Source organism: Chiloscyllium plagiosum, unplaced genomic scaffold (assembly GCF_037043375.1).
Source record: "Chiloscyllium plagiosum isolate Xiang-an unplaced genomic scaffold, Cpla_swu_hap1 HiC_scaffold_29, whole genome shotgun sequence".
NCBI lineage: Eukaryota > Metazoa > Chordata > Chondrichthyes > Orectolobiformes > Hemiscylliidae > Chiloscyllium > Chiloscyllium plagiosum.
This window is the reverse complement of record NW_028270167.1, coordinates 36,252,044-36,274,930: the sequence shown is the minus strand read 5'-3', so window position 1 is coordinate 36,274,930 and position 22,887 is coordinate 36,252,044. Positions and strand designations below refer to the sequence as shown.

General features: G+C 43.8%; 1 protein-coding gene across 4 annotated transcripts in view; it reads right to left on the bottom strand.

Annotated features, from left to right (window-relative positions):
* Nucleotides 1-22,887, bottom strand: part of st3gal4 (ST3 beta-galactoside alpha-2,3-sialyltransferase 4) — a 135,555-nt gene that overhangs the window by 41,426 nt on the left and 71,242 nt on the right. For 3 of the 4 annotated variants that reach the window (XM_087976489.1, XM_043676905.2, XM_043676906.2), the window contains one exon: nucleotides 2,314-2,403. The exons of the other annotated variant lie outside the window; for it this stretch is intronic. In XM_087976489.1, the coding sequence (XP_087832615.1) occupies nucleotides 2,314-2,329 (16 nt within the window). In that variant the 5' untranslated portion in view covers nucleotides 2,330-2,403. The remainder of the gene's footprint in view (nucleotides 1-2,313; nucleotides 2,404-22,887) is intronic. 4 annotated transcript variants of the gene reach the window in all.

The following is a 22,887-nucleotide window of genomic DNA, read 5'->3' as shown; positions in this document are numbered from 1 at the left end:
TCAAAGTGGACTGGGAGCAGATAACTTTAGGTAGATCTGTGTCACAGCAGTGGGACACATTCAAGAAGGAAGCAGGAAGACCAGGATCAACATGTTTCAATAAAGACAAAATGTGAGACCAATAAATTCTGTGAACCCTTGATATCGAGGGATTGGATTAAGAGAAAAAGGGAGACTACGGCAGAAAATGAGGGCTCAAAGCAGCAGAAGGCCTACAGGAGTACAGAACGTACAAAAGGAAACTTAATAGGCAAATTAGGCAAACAAAAAATGACATGAAAGAATAATGGCAAGTAAAATAAAAGACAATCCTAAGTTACTTTACAAGTACTTTAAAATAAGGGAAAGAGGAAAGTTCGTTAAAGAACACAATGGCAATTTGTTTGTGGAGCCAAAGGGTGAAGGTGGAGTTCTTCTTAACTTCAGGTTTTTTTATTGAATTCAAATTCCACTCTCTGTCATGACAGAATTTAAATTCTGGCCGCCAGATTATTACCTGGGTCTCTGTATTAACAGCTTAGTGATCATACCACTAGGCCATGTCCTCCCAGAGGGATAATCAGCCTGGTTTCTTCTGTTTGCAGTGCATGTTGCCAAATACCCATGAGGACTAATTAATTCTGAAAAAAACACATGGCCCACAAATGGAGGAGACAAAACGAGAAAAAAAAAGCAAGGAGGCCGAGAGAGAGAGAGAGATACTACGTGCCAAAATAAAAAGTGATAAGCAATTAAGATTGAGTATAGAAAACTGGGAGAAAAGGTTATTACTGCCTAGAGAGTCAATCAGTTGCATATTGCATATTTTTGAACGAATGGAAATTTGGCAAATAGCTTTATGAAAACTGCATGATACTGTTTCGTATTATAAATGTCAAATAAAACACTAAGATTGAATCACAGATGCAAGACATCTTGTTAGAATACACCTCAGTTTTCCCTCCACAAGATCATGCATGGTGTGTATTCTGTGGGAGATACAGGCACTACTCAGAAGGATGCCCTGCAGCACTGATCCTAATATTTTTCAATTTTATATCCATTTTCTAAAATTATTTTCACCTTCACCTTGCCTGCAAAATCAGGTTTTAAAAATCCTGACACCACTCATGCTGATAAGAGTGAAAGTCTTTTCTGCTGATCCGAGGGTCCCACTATAAACTGCACTACAGGATCTTCAATTCCAGCAGTCAATTGAGTTGGCACTGCCCATTCATTGTTTCTCTCTGCCAAAGGGGAAACTATTATACTTCTCCTGGAATAATATGTTGCAAATTGATTTAATTTGTAGCTCCCCTTGATTGGACATTCCAAGAAGCTAGAGATCTAAATCTAGAGGAATGTGTCAATCTTATATCCCTTTGACAATGCCAATTCTATGCCAATTAGCATCAGGTGTTACATCCCTGTACCTTTCTCACTTCAAAGCCAAAGGTGGGGCTGGGGCTAATCTGACATGACCACATAGCCGCCCCAGATGGTGATTGTTTTAGAAGATGGTGGCTGTGGTCAGACTAGCCCTGGCACAAACAGTGGTTGGAGTGTCATGACATGACTGAAGGCAAAGGTCATTGCTTCAGTCAAATTACAGCAGTTACAAGATAAAGAGGGAATTGGGGGGAGTCAAAGACAGAGATAAAAGAGAGAGAGAGAGAGACCGAGAGAGAGAGAGAGGCAGAGAGAGTCAGAGATGTACAGAGACGAGAGGGCAGGAGACAGAGACGAGAGGGCAGGAGACAGAGAGGAGAGGGCAGGACACAGAGAGGAGAGGGCAGGAGACAGAGACGAGAGGGCAGGAGACAGAGACGAGAGGGCAGGAGACAGAGACGAGAGGGCAGGAGACAGGAGACAGAGAGGAAAGGGCAGGAGACAGGAGACAGAGAGGAAAGGGCAGGAGACAGAGACAGAAGAGAGATGGATAAGAGGAGAAAGGAGAGACAGAGAGAGAGAGAGAGACAGACAGACAGACAGAGACAGAGAGAGTGCACGAGAGCGAGAGAGAGAGAGAGAGAGACACACAGAGAGAAAGAGGGAGAGAGAGAAAGCGAAGAAAGGGAGAGAGAAGAGGGCAATTGCCCAATGCTAGCTCTGTTGAAATCCTCTCCTTCCTTTCTCTGGAAGACATCCTGGCCTCTCAGAATGCATTAACTGAGTAACCGTGGGACTACTGCAATTTCAGAATCCCCTCTCGCTGTGTATACAGAACCCAGCATACTCTCTGCAAATCACTGCACTGTGGGAACCCAGAGACCCTGCTCACAAAGGATCAAAAGCCTGTGATCTTGCCCTCAGCTCGCAGGACACTCCCCTTACCTGGTTTCCAGTTCATCTTTCTCACTCTGCAAGGTGCTCAGAGGATTCGCGAAGCCATCTTTTCACACCTCCTTCATGACAGATTAATCCCTGAAAGGTCAAAGGGATTTTTGTTTTTACATATCGAAAACTGATGCCTAACAACCAACCATTCAAAATATAAAGATCAAAGATGTTGCATAATATGTGTTACAGTCTAACAATATGCAGTAAGCTGTTTAAGACTGAGATGAGCAATGTCTTCACCCAGAGTGGTGAGCCTATGGAATTCAGCACCAAAACAAAAGCAGTCAAAGCCAAAACATTGGAGATTTTGAAGAAGGATTAAATACAATTCTTAGTGTTAAAGGGATCAACAAGTATCAAAGCAGGAACAAAAGACTGAGTTGAAAGATCAGCCATGATTGTACTGAATGTTGGACAAGCTCGAAGGGCCAAATGGCCTACTCTTGTTCCTGTTTTCCATGTTCCTAAAATGTTAGAGTTAATACTGAACTTACATTAATTACACCCAATCTGATGATGCCACACAATCTTTGAATGGAGACCCTCCATTTTCACTCATTGGCACTCACTTTCGGAGGGAACAGGTGCATTTTATACAGCTCGTGAGAGTCCTTCACAATTAGATTAGATTAGATTAGATTAGATTAGATTACAGTGTGGAAACAGGCCCTTTGGCCCAACAAGTCCACACCGACCCGCCGAAGCGAAACCCACCCATACCCCTACATTTACCCCTTATCTAACACTACGGGCAATTTATTATGGCCAATTCACCTGACCCTGCACATCTTTGGACTGTGGGAGGAAACCGGAGCACCCGGAGGAAACCCACGCAGACACGGGGAGAACGTGCAAACTCCACACAGTCAGTCGCCTGAGGCGGGAATTGAACCCGGGTCTCTGGCGCTGTGAGGCAGCAGTGCTAACCACTGTGCCACCGTGCCGCCCACAGTTGTCATCCAAAATGTACTTCTTGCTATAGGCCATCTCATTAACTAAAACAAATACCTCTTCTGTTTAGACTTACAGTGGTTTATCCTCTACCACTCATAAATCTGGTATATTCTAGATGTAGTATAGGCAAAGGATGTTTGGTGCCAGTGAACTACCTCAACCACTCCCAGTCCAGTAACCCATACTACCAGTGCTGACATATACCATCAGATCACCACCATTTCATTTGATTTCTTGCGGCTTATTAACTGTCTCCAATTCCCTTGCAAGTTTTCTGTCCTTTTCTACAGGACTTTGATCAATTTCTCTTTAAAAGATGTAACAGGGCTGAATATTATGGGGTTTCTTTTGGCCGAGTCAGAGTTGCTTTGAGTTTTTTTGGAAGATGAGCTACTGCAAGGCCTAGCGGGATTTCTCGGACTGCTTTATCAGATTCATCTCATTAATTACTTATTCCCTCCCCATGGCATCTCTCAGAACAGATTCCGCTCATCGTACCACACTTCAATCACAACAGCAACTCACCACTCGGCAGATATCCTCACAAAGCATCGGTACCCCATCTTCAAAAGCCTGTTGGATAACTACTAGCATTCTGGAGCTGCCCTGATCAGACAAGGACTCTGAATATGATGGAGAAGGGGAAGATAGCACTGTGATTCTCCTGTAGGCTTCTGGGGGATGGGGTGGGGCCAGAGAAAAGGCCTGAAAAAATGAGCAGAGGAAGCTGTCCCCCCAACCCTGCTAATCTGGTCTGATGCAGGTCAGGGCCGTCACCAGGGTGCGGAGAACCAGCAAATAGTACAGAAAAAATGTCAATGGCCTTTTCCACTCAGCCAAGATAAAAGTGCCACACTCTTTTTGCTGCCACCGCGCTCGCATTCTCACTCTCTTCGCTATTGCATCCACTTTCATTAGTCTGGGGATACATTACAGTCAGTCTGTTGGCTGTGTAGCAGAAAGTGTGGGTGGGAGGATGGGCTAATGGGGCCTGGAGGCCTTAATGAACCAAGCCAATGGTTCATTAGAGCCCTCCATTCTCTCATCCTCTGAGGTCCAGAAGAGCACTTTTGGGGAGCTGGGTGTTTCTCTGCAGATGTCACTGGGAGGCTGGTGGAATCTGCATGATACATGAGAGAAAAGGCATCATGGTCAGTGGTTAGAAATGGTTTGGACTCATGCACAGTGACAGTAAGATTAATGGGAGAATGGCCATGAGGTGCACAGTGCGATCTAACTCATTTGGCAGGACATGGAAGTTTCAACAATCCCACGGAAGTGGTCCCGATCCTCTCCTGTGTGGACCAGGTTTCTCTCCTCAGTGCAAACACAGATTTCAAGCACCACTATCCCGTGTGGGCTCGCCCTACCCAGGTATGGGCTGGCTTTTCCTGTAATGAGGGAAGGAGTCCAATGCGTGAGATGACAGGGGGGGTGGTATGGCTGTCAGTGCTACTGCTTGTGGGGCTAGTGTGGTGAGATGTACCCAGAGACTAATGAAGCAGCACAGAGACCATGCATGATTAGTGGAGTCAGAGGTTAGTGAGGGAACATGTCTCACCACACTATCCCCACAGCAGTAGCACTGACAGACATGCCATCCCCCCCCCCTGTCATCTCACGCATTGGCCTCCTTCCCATAAGAATGGGACCACTTCTGTGGGATTGCTGAAACTTCCATGTGCTGCCAAATGAGTTAGGTCGCATTGTGCACCTCACAGCCATTCTCCCATTAATCTTACTGTCACTCTGCATGAGTCCAAACCACTTCTAACCACTGGCCCTGATGCCTTTGCTCTCTTGTATCTTGCAGGTCCCACCAGCCTCCCAGCGACATCGGCAGCAAAATGGCAACGGTGCAAAATGAGCACATGTGAAGGAAGCAAGCAATTATTTCTGAGACACAGCTTAATCTGGTCTATGCCTGTCTCTATGTGCCCTGCGGCAGCCTTTCAATGCTAACTGCTGGTGCGACGTTATTCCAGACTGCACAGCCAGTGCACAGGAGTGCCCAGATGGTCAAAGTGGGTTGGCAAACACCATGGATGAAGGATGCATGCGACTGGTGTCCATTGATTATACCCCAAGGAGCTGTTTGGTCACAGGCAACATGGAGACCCTTTGAAGCAAGCAGCAAAGTAGCCATTTCGGTTTCCTTATCAAATTTTCCCAGCTCCTAGCTTGTTTTGTGAATTTGGTAAACTGGGAAGCTGAATGTCAATGATGTCAGTTGCAATATTAACAAGGATTTAACAAGTGTTAATCCCATGAACGGGCATCTTGCCACTGCCTAGTGAGAACCTCACCCTGCTGTCTGTGAAAAGCATAAACAATGGAGCCAGATGATCTGTGTCAAGCTGGGCCTCATCTGATTCTCCTACACAATGGTCATAGAATCATGGAGTCATACAGTACAGAAATAGACCCTTCAGTCTAAGTTTGTACAATACATTGCATCAGTTGTATGATCCTTTGAACTTTTCCTGTAAATTCTGTGCCCTATAATCCTCCCCCACTAACTAATGTGTGATGAAGGAGCAGTGCTCTTAAAGCTAGTACTTTCAAATAAACCTGTTGAACTATAACCTCGTGTTGTGAGATTTTTAAATATGATTTAAAGCAGAAACTCTTGAAATAAAATACTCACTTTCAGTGGTTTCCATTCACAATGTGTAATAAAGCACAGAATATCCTAATGAGACTTCCATTTATTTTACCGATTAATTGCACAGAACATCCAGCTTTGCTGTTGTTTTCATATCCTCACAGGCTTCCCCATGGAGTCTACTGGAATATCACAGGAGGATGAGCAAACTGAATAACAGTCTGAAAGGCTGCAGAATATGTCACTAACCAGCCAATAAAGGGGGAGTGGAGCAGGATGGTGGGAGGGCTTTGTGAACTTCCATAAGCCACTTGATAAGGGCCAACCTCACCTACCAGATATGGATATCTTACTGGATGTCTACCTAGAATTCTGAGCCACATCTGCAGCCTGTCTCCACTCAACAAGACTGTCTGGAGTTGGGAAATGGAGAGGAGGTAAATTTTGGACCTTCTGAGTCTGTTGGGAAGGTTAACAACCAAGCTAAAGGCATGCTCCCAATGAATCAGTACTCCATTAACACAGTTAATCTTGTATACTGTTGGCACTGAAACTTCAGTGGTACCAACATAGGACTTAGGACTTCAGCCGTTCAAGCTTGCTACAACATTCAATAAGATCATGGCTGACCCTGATTGTGGCCTGCCCTTGTTGCACCCCAAACAGAATAAATCATAACTGGCAAAGTCATCATTGCCGCAAATGTATTGAGACATTACCCAATGACAGACCAAAAAACAAGCCGATCCTGCAGAGACCTTGGAGTACAGGTTCATAGCTCCTTGAAAGTGGAGTCACAAGTCGATAGGATAGTGAAGGTGGTGTTTGGTATGCTTTCCTTCATTGGTCAGAGTATTGAGTACAGGAGTTGGGACGTCACATTGAGGTGCATGGACAGGGTAAATAGGCAAAGTCTTTTCCCTGGGGTGGGGGAGTCCAGAACTAGAGGCCATAGGTTTAGGGTGAGAGGGGAAGGTATAAAAGAGACCTAAGGGGCAACATTTTCACACAGACGGTGGTACGTGTATGGAATGAGCTGCCAGAGGATGTGGTGGAGGCTGGTACAATTGCAATATTTAAGAGGCATTTAGATGGGTATATGAATAGGAAGGGTTTGGAGGGATATGGGGCTGATGCTGGCAGGTGGGACTAGATTGGATTGGTATATGTGGTCAGCATGGGTGAGTTGGACTAAAGGGTCTGTTTCCGTGCAACTCCTGTACTCAATACTCTGACCAATAAAGGAAAGCATACCAAACGGCTTCTTCACTATCCTGTCTACCTGTGACTCTACTTTCAAGGAGCTATGAACCTGCACTCCAAGGTCTCTTAGTTCAGCAACACTCCCTAAGACCTTACCATTAAGTGTAGAAGTTTTGTTAAGATGTGCTTTCCCAAAATACAGCACCTTGCATTTATCGAAATTAAACTTCATCTGCCACTTCTCAGACCATTAGCCCATCTGATCAAGATCCTGTTGTAATTTGAATAACCTTCTTCAATGTCTACTACACCTCCAATTACGGTGGCATCTACAAACTTATTAACTTAACCACTTATGTTCATATCCAAATCATTTATATAAAATGATGAAAAGTAGTGGACCCAGCACTGATCTTTGTGGCACTCCACTGGTCACAGGCATCAAGTCTGAAAAACAACCCTCCACTACCACACTCTGTCTCCTACCTTTGAGCCAGTTCTGTATCCAAGTGGCTAGTTCTCCCTGTATTCTCTGAGATCTAACCTTGCTAACCAGTCTCCCATGGGGAACCTTGTCGAACGCCTTACTAAAGTCCATATAGATCAAGTCCACTGCTCTGTCCTCATAAATCCTCTTTGTAACTTCTTCAAAAAACCAAGTCAAGTTTGTGAGAGATGATTTCCCACCCCAAAATCATGTTGACTATCCCTAATCAGTCCTTGCCTCTCCAAATACAAGCACATCCTGTCCCTCGGGGTTCCCTCCAACAATTTACCCACCACTGATGTCAGGCTCACTGGTCTATAGTTCCTAGCTTGTCCTTACCACCTTTCTTATATAGTGGCACAATGTTAGCCAACCTCCAGCCACATTCTTTCAGTCTTCCTTCGACTCAGGAGAGATGCCAGACAACTGGAGAATTGCTAACATCAACTCCTTGTTCAGGGAAGCTCTATGCCAGAGGCCATAATCTCAAAGTAAGGAGTCGCACATTTAAAATGGATATGAGGTGGAATGCAATGGTCAAGAAGGAACAACAATGCCTCTTCTTCCTCAGGAGGCTAAGGAAATTCAGCATGTCCATACAGACTCTCACTAACCTTTATAGATGCACTGTAGAAAGCATTCTATCTGGATGTATCAGAGTTTGGCAATTGCTCTGCCCAAGACTGTGAAAAACTACAGAAAGCTAGTGAGTTTTGACAAGGTTTGTAGCTCAGGTTAAGATTTTGGATATAAGTTTGCTCGCTGAGCTGGAAGGTTCATTTTCCGACGTTTCGTCAACATACTGGGTAACATCCTCAGTGAGCCTTCCAGCTCAGCAAGCAAACTTACATCCAGGCTACAGAAAGTTGTGAACATAGTCCAGTTCATCATGCAAGCCAATCTCCACCCATGGACTCCATTTACACTTATCATTGCTGCGGAAAAGCAGCCAATGTAATCAACGACAATCCCCACACTCTCTTCCAACCTGTTCAGTCAGGCAGAATGTACCAACAGGTTCAAGAACAGCTTCTTCCCCGCTGTTATCAGACTGCTGAATGGACCCTCAAGTTTGAAATCTACTACTGACCTTGCTTTTAGTGCACCTTCTTCGCAGCTATGACTTTGTATTTCTCGCTCCGTTCAATCAACCTGCGAGCATTATATGTTATAATCTGCCTATACTGCCCCCCCACAAAACAAAACTTGCACTGTAGCTAGGTACGCATGACAGTAATAAACCAAATCAAACTGAATCTCTTCTCCCAGAGGGTTGCGAAATTGTGGAATTCTTTACCAGAGAGAGGTGAGAGAGAGAGAGAGAGTGGGGGAGAGAGAGAGAGAGTGGGGGAGAGAGAGAGAGTGGGGGAGAGAGAGAGAGTGGGGGAGAGAGAGAGAGAGAGTGTCTGCGTCTGTTTGTATCAATTTCAAAGTTTGCAAATGACTTGGAACTTTGAAGAACTGTAAAGTCAGGAAGACAGTATAGAACTCCAAAGGCAAGTTTCTGGAGTAGGTGGATATGGTGCAGATGGAGTTTGTTGCAGACAAGTGAGAGGTGATGTATTTTGACAGGAAGGATACTGAAAGACAATATAAAATAGGGGTTACAATTCTAAGATGTGGGTGCAGGAGCAGAGGACATGGGTACGTATGTGCAAAGATTGTTGAAAGTGGCAGGGTAGAGAAAGCAGCAAATAAAGCATAGGACCCTTGGCATTACTAATACGGGCATAGAGTATAAGAGCAAAGAGTTGATGCTGAATTTCTATAAATTGCAGGTTAGTCCTCAGCTGGAATACCATGTACAGTTGTGAACACCACATTATCGGGAAGATATGAATTAATTGGACAGTGTGTGTAGAACATCAAAAGAATAGTTCCAGAAATGAGAGACTTCAATTATGAAGACAGATTGAAGAATTTAGAATGGTTCTTCTTAGAGAGAAGGCAGCTGAGGGGAGACTTGATTGAGGCTTTCAAAATCACAAACAGACGAGGGATAGTCGATGGGGAGAAGCTGTTCCCACTGGTAAAAGTAGGAAGGTATATTTGTAGTGATCTCCAAAAAAAATGAAGGATGAAGTGAGGAAAAGCTTTTTCACACAGCGAGTAGTTAGGGTCTGCAATGCACTGCCAGGAAATCTGGTGGAGGCACATTCAATTAAGGCATTCAGGAGGGCACTGAGTGTTTGGATACAACATAGTGGGCAAGGGTTAGCAAAGAAAAACAATCGGAGATTGGCACTACAGAGTGATTCCTATTTGAAGAGCTCATGTTGGCTTGATGGCCGGAATGGCTTCTTTCTGCAGTCTAATAATTTTCTATACATTGAAAGAGTCAGTGCCTGTATTCCCAAGTGTATCCACACCCAATCGATAACCACTTCTTGGAAATTATTTGAATTGATTTATGCGCATTGACGTGATACAAATGATCAAATTTATCTTTAATTAGCCAAACCTCACTCTAACTGCATCTCAAATGTGAACCATTATGAGCTGTGATGCCAACAAGCACTGCATTTAAATGGGGCAAAGAGAATAAATTTTAGATATTCCACGAGAGCCTTATTCAAGCCGGATGCAGGAACAATGGTGTTTGCTCAAATTTAAACAATTTTAAAACTGGTTAAAAAAATAAACACTCCAACTCATCAAAAATATCACATTGCATGAAAATAACACAAGATAAATTTGGCAGCCAGCATTACCAGGAACAAAGGGGTAATCTCTGAGATTAGTTTCAGCGTGTTGTCAGTTTGCCAGTTCACTGATGTTTACATAGTGCCTTTCACATCAAACAGTCCTTTGAGTATAGGAGTTGGGATGACATGCTGAGGATTTACAGGATATTGTGTCCAGTTCTGGTTAGTAAGAGAGAAAGTGAGGACTGCAGATGCTGACAATCAGAGTCGAGCATGTGTTGCTGGAAAAGCACAGCAGGTCAGGCAGCATCCGAGGAGCAGAAGAATCAACATTTCAGGCATAAGCCCTTCATCGGGCCCTTCAACAGTTTCCTCATTTCCCCTCCCCCCACGTTATCCCAGTCCTAAGCCTCCAACTCAGCACCACCCTCCTGACCTGTCCATCATTTTTCCCATCTGTCTGCTCCAACCAATCACCATCTCACTCACCTTCATCTACCTATCACTTTCTCAGTTACCTTCCCCCCCCCCAACCCCACTCTCCTTCCATTTATCTCTCAGCAACGCCGACCCACAAGCCTCACATTCCTGATGAAGGGCTTATACCCGAAAAATCGATTCTCCTGCTCTTCTGATGCTGTCTGACCTGCTGTGCTTTTCCAGTACCACACTCTCGACTCCAGTTCTGGTGACCCAGTTATAAGAAGGATATTGCCATGCAGGAGAGGTTTCAGAAGAGATTCACCAGGATGTTGCCAGGTGCGGAAGATTTGAGTTATAAAGGCTGGATAGGCTGGGACGATATTGACTGGAACACAGGAGGTTGAGAGGTGACCTCTGAGAATTTTATAAAATCATGAGGGGTATAGATAGGTTAATGGTACATGCCTTTTCCCTAGGGTGGGGGATTTCAAAAATATCATAGAATCCCTAGAGTATGAAAACAAGCCCTTTGGCCCAACAAGTCCATACCAACCCTCCAAAGAATAACCAATCCAGACCCATTACCCTACATTTAACCCCTGACTAATGCACCCAACCTACACATCCTTGAACACTGTGAACAATTTAGCATGGCCAATTCACCGAACCTGCACATCTTTGGATTGTGGGAGGAAACCGGAGCACCCGGAGGAAACCCAGACACAGGAAGAATGTACAAACTGCACACAGACAATTGCCCGAGGCTGGAATGGAACCCAGGTCCCTGGCGCTGTGAGGCAGCAGTGCTAACCACTGAGCCACCATGACACATATTTGAGGTGAGAGGAGAGAGATTTAAATAAAAAGACATTGAGGGGTATATTTTTTACACAAGGATGATTCGCGTGTGGAATGAACTCCCAGAGAAAGTGGTTGATGTGGGTATTTGGAGACATTTGATTAAATACATTAATAGGAAAGGTTTTAGAGGGATATGGACCAGGAGCAGGCAGGTGGGACTAGTTTAATTTGGGATTATTTTCAGCATGGACTGGTTAGGCCAAAGGGTCTGTTTCCGTGCTATATTACTGTGACTGGCAGCTTCATGAGCAAGGAAGTTGTTTTGAAGTGTGGCCACAGTTGTAACGTATAAAACACAACAGCCCATTTGTGCACACCAAGTTTCCATAATAATCAACTTGACAATAACTGGCAAGATTTTCCTGTGATATTGATTGAGGGATAAATATAAAAGAACATTAAGTACTAGTAGCAGGGGTAGGGTATTCGGCCCCTTGATCCTGCACTGCCCTTTAATACGAACATGGCTGATCTCATCTCAGCCTCAACTCCTTTCCTGCCCACTCTCTACAATCCTTTAACATGATACTAATTAAATATCTGTCTATCTCCTCTTCAAATTTACTCAATATTCGAGCATCCAATGCACTCTCAGGGTTGTGAATTGAGAGAAATAATTTCTCATCCGTTTTGAATCTGCTATCTCTTACCCTGCAACTATGATCTAGCATTCTAAATTGCCCCACACCAGGAAACATCTTTTCTACATTGACTTTGTCCATCCCCTTTAGCATCTTTTATCCCTCAATGAGATATCACCTCATTCTTCTGATCTCGAGTGTATAGGCCGAAACTGCTTAGTCTCTCTTCAGAAGACAAACTTCTCATCTCTGGAATCAATCTAATGAACCTCCTCTGAACTGCTTCCAATACAACTACATCCCTCTTCAAGTTAGGAGAATAAAACTGCCTTTCACTCTCACTCATGCCTTTTACAGTTGCAGCAACATTACTTTTATACTTTGTTCCTTTAGTAATAATTACCAAACATCTTTGTGCCTTTCCTATTACTTGCCATACGAACACATTAGCTTTCCGTGATTCTTCCATGATCTGCAGAATATCCAGATCCTTCTTTACTGAAACAGTCTAAAGTTTCGCTCCCTTTAGATAATAATTCACCTTTCTATTCGCCAACCAAAATGGATAACCCCACACTTATCCATGTTAAACTTCATCTGCCAAATTTTGATTCATTTACCAAACCTACGATATTCAATTGTAAATTTCTTCCCTAGAATCATTGCATAGAATCCTATAGTGTGGAAGCAGGTCCATCAGCCCAACAAGTCCACAACAATCCTCCGAAGAGTATCCTACCCAAACCCATTCCCCATTACTCTACATTTCCCCTGACTAATGCACCTAGCCCACACATCCCTAAACACTACGGGCAATTTAGCATGGCCACTTCACCTAACCTGCACATCTTTGAATTGTGGGAGGAAACCAGAGCACCTGGAGGAAACCCACACATACACAGAGAGAATGTCTGTGTGGAGTTGCACAGTCGCCCAAGGCTAGAATCGAACCCGGGTCCCTGGCGCAGTGAGGCAGCAGTGCTAACCACTGAGCCACTGCTTCATTACAACTCACTTACCCACGTATTTTAGTGCTATTTGCAAATTTATCTATCATATTTTCTATCCCTGCATTCAAGTCATTAATATAAATAGTTACGGCTCATGGATTGAAACCTGTAGCACCCCTCTATAGTTACATTTTGCCAACCAGGCCAAGACCATTTATCCCAATTCTCTGTTTTCTGTTGGTTAGCCATACTTCTATCCATGCTAAAATATCATAGCTAACCCCACGTGATCTTACCTCGTGTATTAATCTTTTGTTGGGACCTTATCAAATATTTTGTAAAAATCTATCTATCTATACTACATCTACAGGATCCCCATCATCTATATTACTTGTTACATCTTCAAAAGAACACTAGCAAATTTGTCAAACATGATCTTTGCTTCATTTTAACTTCCCAAATGTACGCTATTACTTCCTCAGTAATGGATTCTAACAATTTCCTAAAGACAGGTTAAACTAGCTAGTCTGGAGTTTCCGACTTTCTGCCTTTTCTCCCATCCACTGGAACTTTCCCCACAATAAGCGAATTTTGGAATATTATAACCGTTGGATCCACTATCTCAGTTGCCATTTCCTTTAAGACCTTGGGATGTAGGCCATCGCGCTCTGGGGACTTGTTGGCCTTCAATCCCAACCGTTTGCTCAGTACATTTTTTTCCCCCAGTGATGGTGGATTGTTCTAAATTCCTCCCTTTCCATAACCTCTACATTATCTGTTATGATTGGAATGGGATTAGTATCCTCCACGGTGAGGACTGAAACAAAATATTGATTAAGTGACTCCACCATTCCCATGTCCCCCACTATTTATCGTAGGATCCCTACAGTGTGGAAGCAGGTTATTTGACCCAACAAGTCCACACTGAACCTCTGAAGATTATCTCAACCAGACCCATTCCCCTAACCTATTACCCCATTTCCCCTGACTAATGCAGCTAACCTACACATCCCCCAACACTATGGGCAATTTAGCAGGGCCAATCTACCTAACCTGCACATCTATGTGTGCATATATACACAGAGGTAGAATCAGTCTGAACAGAAGTAAGAAATAGCAAAGGAAAGAAGTGGGAGTCACCTATAGGACCCCAAACCTGCACAGGGGGTACTGTCACTAACTCTGAGCTAGGAGACCTGGTTTCAAGCTCCGCCTGCTCCACAGGTGTGTAATAACATCGCTGAAACAGTTTGATTCAGAAAATATACATTAAATGAACTCTCCCTTGAGAATACCCTTGCCAATTTAATAAATACAGTCTGGGTACATATTAAAATCACCAATGATTACTGCTACACCTTTCCTATTAGCCACTAGTATTTACTGGTTTGTACTGTACCCCCTGTGCAGGTTTGGGGTCCAATAGGTGACTCACACTTCTTTTCCTTGCTATTTCTTATTTCTACTCAGACTGACTCTATGTCTTGATATCCAGTGCTGATATTCTTTTCACTGCAGCACCCATCTCTTTGTTTACTAACAAACTATACTACCTCCTTTCCCTACCTGCCAAAAATACTCATTACCTTGAGATATTCAATTCCTAAGCCTGATCTCCTAGGCAACCACACCCCAGTAATCGCCACCTAATCCTACTTAAATAACATCATGGGATAGTTCGCGCCCATTTGAGGTGGCAGACGGGGCTTCAATTTACCGTCGCTTCTGACAGACACCACCTCCTGATGTGGGCTTGTCTTCAGCAGTGTTGACCTTACGGAGCAATACTCCATCAGGTCAACCTCCTGTCGCATGAGAAACCTGGAGTGGGCGTCATGGAAATGAAGAATCCAAGAGACATTTATTAAAACCAGTAAATACAAAGAATACATTTGATTTGATTTCTTCATTGTCATGGGCATTTTGTCACAAAATATCGTGAGAAGCGTCATATAGTGTCACCACTCTCTGGCGCCATCTTAATACACAGAAAAATAAAACCAAAATATAGAATATAAAGGCAGGAGAATAAACAAATAAAAGGAGTAGTGTTCAACGTTACAGCCCTTGTTAAGTGCTCGGCCACTGGCCTGGTGACCTCGCACGACTTCCCATTGCCACCACTAGAACAAGAGTTGCCAACTCTGCTGCACCATCTTACCTCCACCAACACACTCGCCACTGAGTCCTCAGTGGACCTTGCCGATGCAGACGCCACCATTACTGCCGGGTTCTGCACCAGCTCTAACTTGACCCCACTGCCACCATGAGTCTGTCCATTTCTCAGTTATAAATATCTGGGTTAATATTAACCTATTAGATGCCACAGAGGAGTATGCTTCTATTAGAGTACCCTGCTTCAAGTGATCCAACAGAACGGTGTCTTGATGATATCGTGAGCATGTATCTTAAAGGTATATTGACATACTGGCTATGAGACATGACACATTATCTCCAACACTGCAGCAGCAGCCTTGGTTTCAGTAGTCAAGGCCTTGATTGTGACTTGAAACTAGAACCTTATCATGCAGAAGTGAGCGTGTTACAAACTGGGTCACAGCCAAGACGTGCAACAAGTCAGCAAGACACCACACATCTTCCTTCAAAAGTAACACCGCAAAATTACAGGAAAATGATCACCACAATAACCAAGCAAACCAATTAAACCTCCAATTAGCCCAGTAAGCAGGTTTGAACAGGGTAATTAAAATCTAACTTGGTGTCAGGAGAGGCACTGAAAGGGGAAAGAATGTAAGAGATTGCATCATCTTATTCACAATGAACAGTGACTCCACCACCTTTGTTGAAGATATTTTTCTTCTTGTCTGACACTGAATGCCAATTTACATCCATTCCTTGACCTACTCATGCCTTGATTAATCTACAAGGACACAACACATACAAATAACTATTAGGTAGAGTTATTCATCAGTGAATGATTAACAGAAGCCATAATGTGATCTTACAGGCAAGGAAAATATTAATAGATTGAAACTGCTACTTTTGAAAAATAGGTTACTGGCATATGAAACATTGACCAGCTGCAGTTTCACACCCAGTCACTAGTACTTAGGAAGGGGAGAGTGAGGCCATCAGTTTTCAAATGGGATGTGAGAGAGTGAGTGAGCAAGAGAGGGAGAGCACGCTAGGGAGAGCAAGGGCAAGAGTGACAGCATGCAAGAGAGTGCGAGAGACAGCTCAAGAGGGAGAGCAAGAGAGCGTGAGAGGTAGAGCGAGAGAGTGTGAGAGAGAAAGTGAGAGCGTGAAAGCACGCAAGGGCTTCCAGTGCCAAGTGCTAGTGAGGGTAAGAACAGGAGGCTATGGCAAATGGATGCGTGGCTAAAGAATTGGTGCAAGGGTCAGGAATTCTGATTGTTAATCATTGGGATCTTCTCTGGGGCAGAGGTGACCTGTTCAAGAGAGACAGGTTGCACTTGAGCTTGAGGGGACCAATATCTTAGTGGCAGGTTTGCTTATGTTGCAAGGGGAGGGTTTAAACAAGATTGGCAGGAGGGGTGGGATCCTCAACAGCAGGGAGGCAAGTGCGAGGCTGGAAGGAGATACAGAAATAGTAAGTTGAAGAGACAGGTCAGGCTGGAACATAACAGGGAGCAAGGAATGCATGTTGGATTAAATTGCATTGAGGGAAGGCCAAAGTCCAAAGATGTGCAGTTTGGTGAATTGGCCATTCTCCCAGTGTCTGCACGCGTTTTCTCGAAGACTCTCGTTTCCTTCCACAGTCCATAGATGTGTAGGTTAGCTGAATTGTCCATGCTAAATTGCCCATAGTGATCAAGGATGTGTAGGTTAGGTGCATTAGTCAGGGGAAATGCAGAGTATTAGGATAGGGGAGTGGGTCTGGGTGAGATATTCTTCAGAGGGTTGGTGCGGACTTGTTGGGCCAAATAGCCTGTTTCCACACTGTTGGGATTCTGTGATTCTAAGGCCGATGAACTCAGGGCGTGGAGAGGTACATGGGACTGGAATTTATAGCCAGTACAGAAACATGACTAAGGGAGGGACAGGACTGGCAGCTTAATGTGCCAGGATTCAGGTGCTTCAGGTAGGGCAGAGGATGTGGAAGGAAGAGAGGTGGAGTTGCATTTTATTAAAGTGACTGTCAGTAACCAGAATTGGAATAACTGAAGGATCATCCAGTGAGGTTTTGTGGGTGGAGCTAAGAAATAAGAATCTGATAGTGACGTTATCGGGGTTGTACTATAGGCCCCCAAATAGTCAACAGGAATTAGAGGAACAAATATGCAGGGAGATTGGGGACTTGCAGGAGCAATAAGGTTGTCATAGTAGGGGATTTTAATTTTCCTAACATAGACTGGGACAGCCAGAAAGTTAAGGGCTTAGACGGGGTGGAATTTGTTGAGTGCATTCAGGAAAGTTTCCTCAAGCAGTATATAGAGGGTCCTACTCAGAAAGGGGCAAAGCTTGACCTACTCTTGGGAAAAAGGGCAGGACAGGTGATGAGGTGACTTTGGGGGAGTACTTTGGGAACAGTGACCAGAGTTCTAATAATTTTAAAATAGTTATGGAGAGGGACAAAACTGGTCCACAGGTTCAAGTTCTGAATTGAGTCAAGGCAAACTTTGATAGAATTAGACAGGAACTTTCAGAGAATATTGCAGCAGCTTGTTTGTAGGTAAAGGGACCTCTGGCAAGTGGGAGGCCTTTAAAAGTGAGATAGCTAGAGTTTAAGGTCTTTATGTTCCTGTGAGGGTGAAGGGCAGCGTTGGCAGGAATACAGAACCCTGGATGACAAAGAGATATTGAGGCTTTTACAAGAAGAGAGACAGACAGATATGGCTCAGGTACAGGCAGCTGGGATCAAGGGAATCCCTGCAGGTATACAGGGAATACAAGAGTTTACTGAAGAAGGAAATCAAGAGGGTGAAAAGGTGACACAAGATAGCCTTGGCTGAGAAGACTAGGGTGAATCCAAAGAGGATATCCAAGTATATTAAAGGAAGAAGAATAACTAGAGAGAATTGACCCCCTCAAGGACCAATGTAGACATGTCTAGAACTACAAGAGATGAGCAAGGCTCTCAATGAATATTTCTCCTCTGTGTTTACTGTGAAAAAAGACGTGAAGAATTGGGAACTTTGGGAAGTTAGTGGAGATATCTTGGGGACAGTCCATATCACAGTAGAGGAAGTGTTGGACGTATTAGAATGTATAAAGGTGGATAAATGTCCTGGTAGTGATCAGATCTATCCAAGAACACTACAAGAGGCAAGAGAAGAAATTACGGCAGCCCTGAGTGATATTTTTACATCATTGTTAGCCATGGGTGAGGTCTCAAAAGACTAGAGTATAGTGAATAAGAAGGGCTGCAAAGAAAAGCCTGGGAATGATAGACCAGAAAGCTGAACATCTGGGTGGGTAAGTTACTTGAGAAGATTCTGAGGGATAAGATATACATACATTTGGAAAGACAGGGCTGGATTAAGAGTAGTCATCATGGCTTTGTGAGTGGGAGATCATGCCTCACAACTTTGTTAGAGTTCTTTGATGAAGTTATCAGGAAGATTGATGAGGGCAGGGCGGTAGACGTGGTCTATTTGGATTTCAGTCAGGCCTTTGTTAAGGTTCCACATGTAGGCTGCTCTGTAAAGTTAGATCACACGGAATCCAGGGCGAGCTGGCAAATTGGATACAAAATTAGCTTGATGGTAGGAAGCAGAGGGCAATAGTGGAAGGATGCTTGTCCGACTGGAGGCCAGTGACTAGTGGAGTGCCTCAGGGGTTGTCCTATTGCTGTTTGTTATTGATATCAATGATTTGGATGAGAATGTACAAGGTATGATTAGTAAGTTTGCTGACGACACTAAAATAGGCAGCATCGTGAACAGTGAAGAAGGCTATCAGAAGTTGCAGCAGGAGCATGATCAGCTGGGGAAGTGGCTGAGAAATGGCAAATGGAGTTTAATATAGGTAAGTGTGAGGTCTTGCATTTTGGAAAGTCAAATCAAGGTAAGAGTTTCATGGTCAATGGTAGGGCCTTAAGGAGTGTAGTGGAACAGAGGGATCTCTGAGTTCAGGTGCACGGTTCCCTGAAAGTGAAGTCACAGGTTGACAGGACAGTGAAGGAGGCTTTTGGTACACTGGCCTTCATCAGTTAGGGCATTGCGTACAGAAGTTGGGAAGTTATGTTGTAGTTGTACAGGACGTTGGTGAGGCCGCACTTGGAGTATTGTGTTCAGTTATGGTCACCTTGCTATAGGAAGAATGTTATTAAACTGGAAAGAGTGCAGAAGAAATTTACAAGGATGTTGCCTGGACGCAATGGTCTGAGTTATAGGGAGTGGTTGGACCAGCTAGGACACTTTTCTTTAGAGCGTACGAGACTGAGAGGGACCTTTTCGAAGCGTATAAGATCATGAGAGGCATGGATAGGGTGAATGCACTCAATGGAGAAAGTGAGGTCTGCAGATGCTGGAGATCAGAGCTGAAAATGTGTTGCTGGAAAAGCGAAGGGCTTATGCCTGAAACGTCGATTCTCCTGTTCCCTGGATGCTGCCTGACCTGCTGCGCTTTTCCAGCAACACATTTTCAGCTCTGAATGCACTCAGTCCTCTTCTCAGGAGTGGGGAATCGAAGATTAGAGAGCATCAGTTTACGGTTGGAGGGGAAAGAATAAAAGGGAATCTGAGGGGTAACTTTTTTTTTTACACAGAGAGTGGTACGCATATAGAATATGCACGTGGTTGTGGTTGTGGAAGTGGAAGTGGATGTGGTTGAGGTAGGCACATTAACAACATTTAAAAGGCATTTGGACAAATACATGGATCGGAATGGTTTAGAAGGATATGGGCCAGTGCAGGGAAATGGGCAGACATTTTGGTCAGCATGGACCAGCTCAGGCCAAAGGGCCTGTCTCCATGCAGTAGGATTCTCTGACTCTATGGCAAGCTGATTAAGGCATGGTCAGTTCTCTCAACCCTCTCCCTTTCTTTCCTGAGGTCTGGGAAATTAGCGTTAAGAACGTGGGTTTGGTTAGGTCAGTTGGCTGGATAGTTGATCTGCAATGCAGTGATGCCACCAGTTGCAATCACCACGAAGGTCCAACTTTCTCAACCTTGCCCCTTGCCGAAGATGTGGTAAATCACCATCAGTTGTCCATCTGCAATGAGAGCCCAGTCTACAGATCTCTTGGATCATGGCAACCTCAGCTTCTTATTTGCAGCCTGAAGCTACTGCGTTAATTAGACACTGGTCCATTTTCTTACTTACCCCACAACAGAAAAAAGCAAACTAAAATTGTGACATTTTATCAACAAGCTTATGTAAGTGTGTATATATAAAGTAATATGTCACATATTACTGTGATAGATTATAGGCAGTCTGCTTCATTTTGGCCTGCCTGAACAAACACTTTGTCTTTCACCAGCCAGTAGTGAACAGATTTGTGTCAGAGGATCGTTCTCCCCAGACGCTTCTGTGAAACAGCAGCTTGCATTTATATAATGCTTAACATAGCAACATATCCCAAGAGGCTTCACAGACACATACGCAGAAAGCATCCAACACCAAAACACACAAAGAGACCAAATCAAAAAGCTTTGTGAAAGAGTTAGGAACATCTTAAAGAGGAGAAGACGGAGGTTCAACAAGAGTAATTCCAGAGGCTACTGCACTGCTAATTAAAAGCCATTGATGTAGTGGTAGAAATTAGTTGGAAGAACTCCTAGCCTCATTCCTGACGAAACGATGATTTTCCTGCTCCTCAGATGCTGCCTGACCTACTGTACTTTTCCAGTAATGCACTCTCAACTGGGAATTATCAAAGTCAATAATAGGACCATTGCAATTAGGAATCTTGATAAAGTCCATGCAAACTGCCACATCCAATGCATGGTTCAAAATATCAGACTCAGCAAGAAGCTGGTACAGGGTGAAGGTTAATCATCCACTTTATGACCAAATATCTATTCAAGAACTAAATACATTATAAAAATTTTAACTGAATTCTCAAGCACAGCATCTGCTTAGAACTAACGGTCAGGACAGCCACAAGCTTTTACCAGAATCAAAGTCCCACCAATCAAGAATTGCGGTCAATCTAAGGCTGGCAGCACTACGGAACAGCAGCACCACTGGGAAGGTAGGGGATGCCGCTGGTAAAGCTGATCCCAGGTCACCAGTGAGTGTCAGCAAGACGGGGACTGAGGGAACAAGGGGTAGGAGGGTCAGCAGAAGAGCAGGTGGCTGGCCTTTCTCAATGTCCAGTCCCTCGAACAGGCAATAAGTGCGTTTGAAGGAAGGACTCTCCTCCGAGCCCACAAGCAGCCTGCAGAGGTTTTCTTGATATGTAGCCCACGTGGCCAAACCTTTGTTCAGAGGCAGCCTGAGGCCCTTAATTCAGCATTAAATCAAGTGCTTTGTATTGCCTCACAGCTTTTTGGCAGCATGCCATTCAGAGACAGGCTCATGATATCTTCTTCATATCATGGATTCTGATCTGATGATGTAAAGGTTTCAGCCTCTATCTTACTGGGGCCACTTTCACTGTGACACACTGAGGAAAGCATGCAACAGCTTATAATTAAAAAAAGGTTAAAACCAGGAGCTGTAATACACATCTTTTGAATGTTTCAGTACCACATTACTCATGTCTAGTCTCTGTGTTACAGGGGCATACACAATGAACATCTCATCAGGCACATACAAATATATAAATCAGGAGCAGCGGTAAGCCAATCTGCCCTTGAACTACTCTGCCTTTCAATAAAATCATGACTAATCCGATTGTAACCTCAAATGCACATTCTCACTTACCCAGAGTACCTCACAACCCTGTGCTTGACAAGAATATATCTACCTTTGCCTTAAAACTATTCAATTGCCTTTCAGGAACAGAGCTCCAAAGATCCTCAGAGATAAAAAAAATGCCAAATCGCTGTTTTACAGAAGTGACCTCAATTTTTAAACAGTGAGCCCTAATTCTAGATTGTCCCATAAGAGAAGCATCTAACTTGTCAAAGCCCCTCAGGATCCCATGTGTTTCATTAAATTGCCTCTGATTCTTCTAAACTCCAGCAGATACAAGCCTAACTTGTCCAAGTTTTCCTCATAAGACAGATATTAGTCTGTTAAACTTTCTCTAAATTACATTTGTTGTTAAATAAGGTACCCAGTACATTGCACAGTACTCCACATGCAGTCTTATCTATGCCCTGTGTTTGTATTTAATTCCCTTGCAAGAAATGATAACATTTCATTCACTTTCCTAATTACTTGCGGTACCTGCATGCTAACCTTTTGCAGTACGATTCGGGTTAGGGTTACTCTGCATCATTTGTTTGATATAGCTCTTAGGGCTAAAGGGATCAATAGGGTAAGAGGAGGAGGACTAAACTGATACTGAGTTGCATGATATGTCACAATCATATTGAATGGGGAAGCAGGTTTGAAGGGCCAAATGGCCCACTCCTCTTCTTTTCTACGTTTCTATCTCAAACTCTTCAATCTCAAACTTCCTCACCATTTAGAAAAAAAATGCTTCTTTCCATCTTTCCTGCCAAAAATGGATCATGTCACATTCTCCTACGTTATGTTCCATTTTCTCCATCTTCTTCCACATACTAACATCCTTTTGTAACCTTATCATAAAGTCATAGAGTCATACAGCACAGAAACAAACCCAACGGTCCAACCAGTCCACATCGGCCATGTTCCCAAACTAAACTAGTCCCACCGGCCTGCGCTTGGCCTATATCGCTCTAAGCCTTTCCTATTCCCCCAAGTTTTGAACTCCCCCACCCTAAGGAAAAGATCCTTGTCATTCACCTTATCTATGTCCCTCATGATTTTATAAAATTCAATAAGGTCACCCCTTAACCTC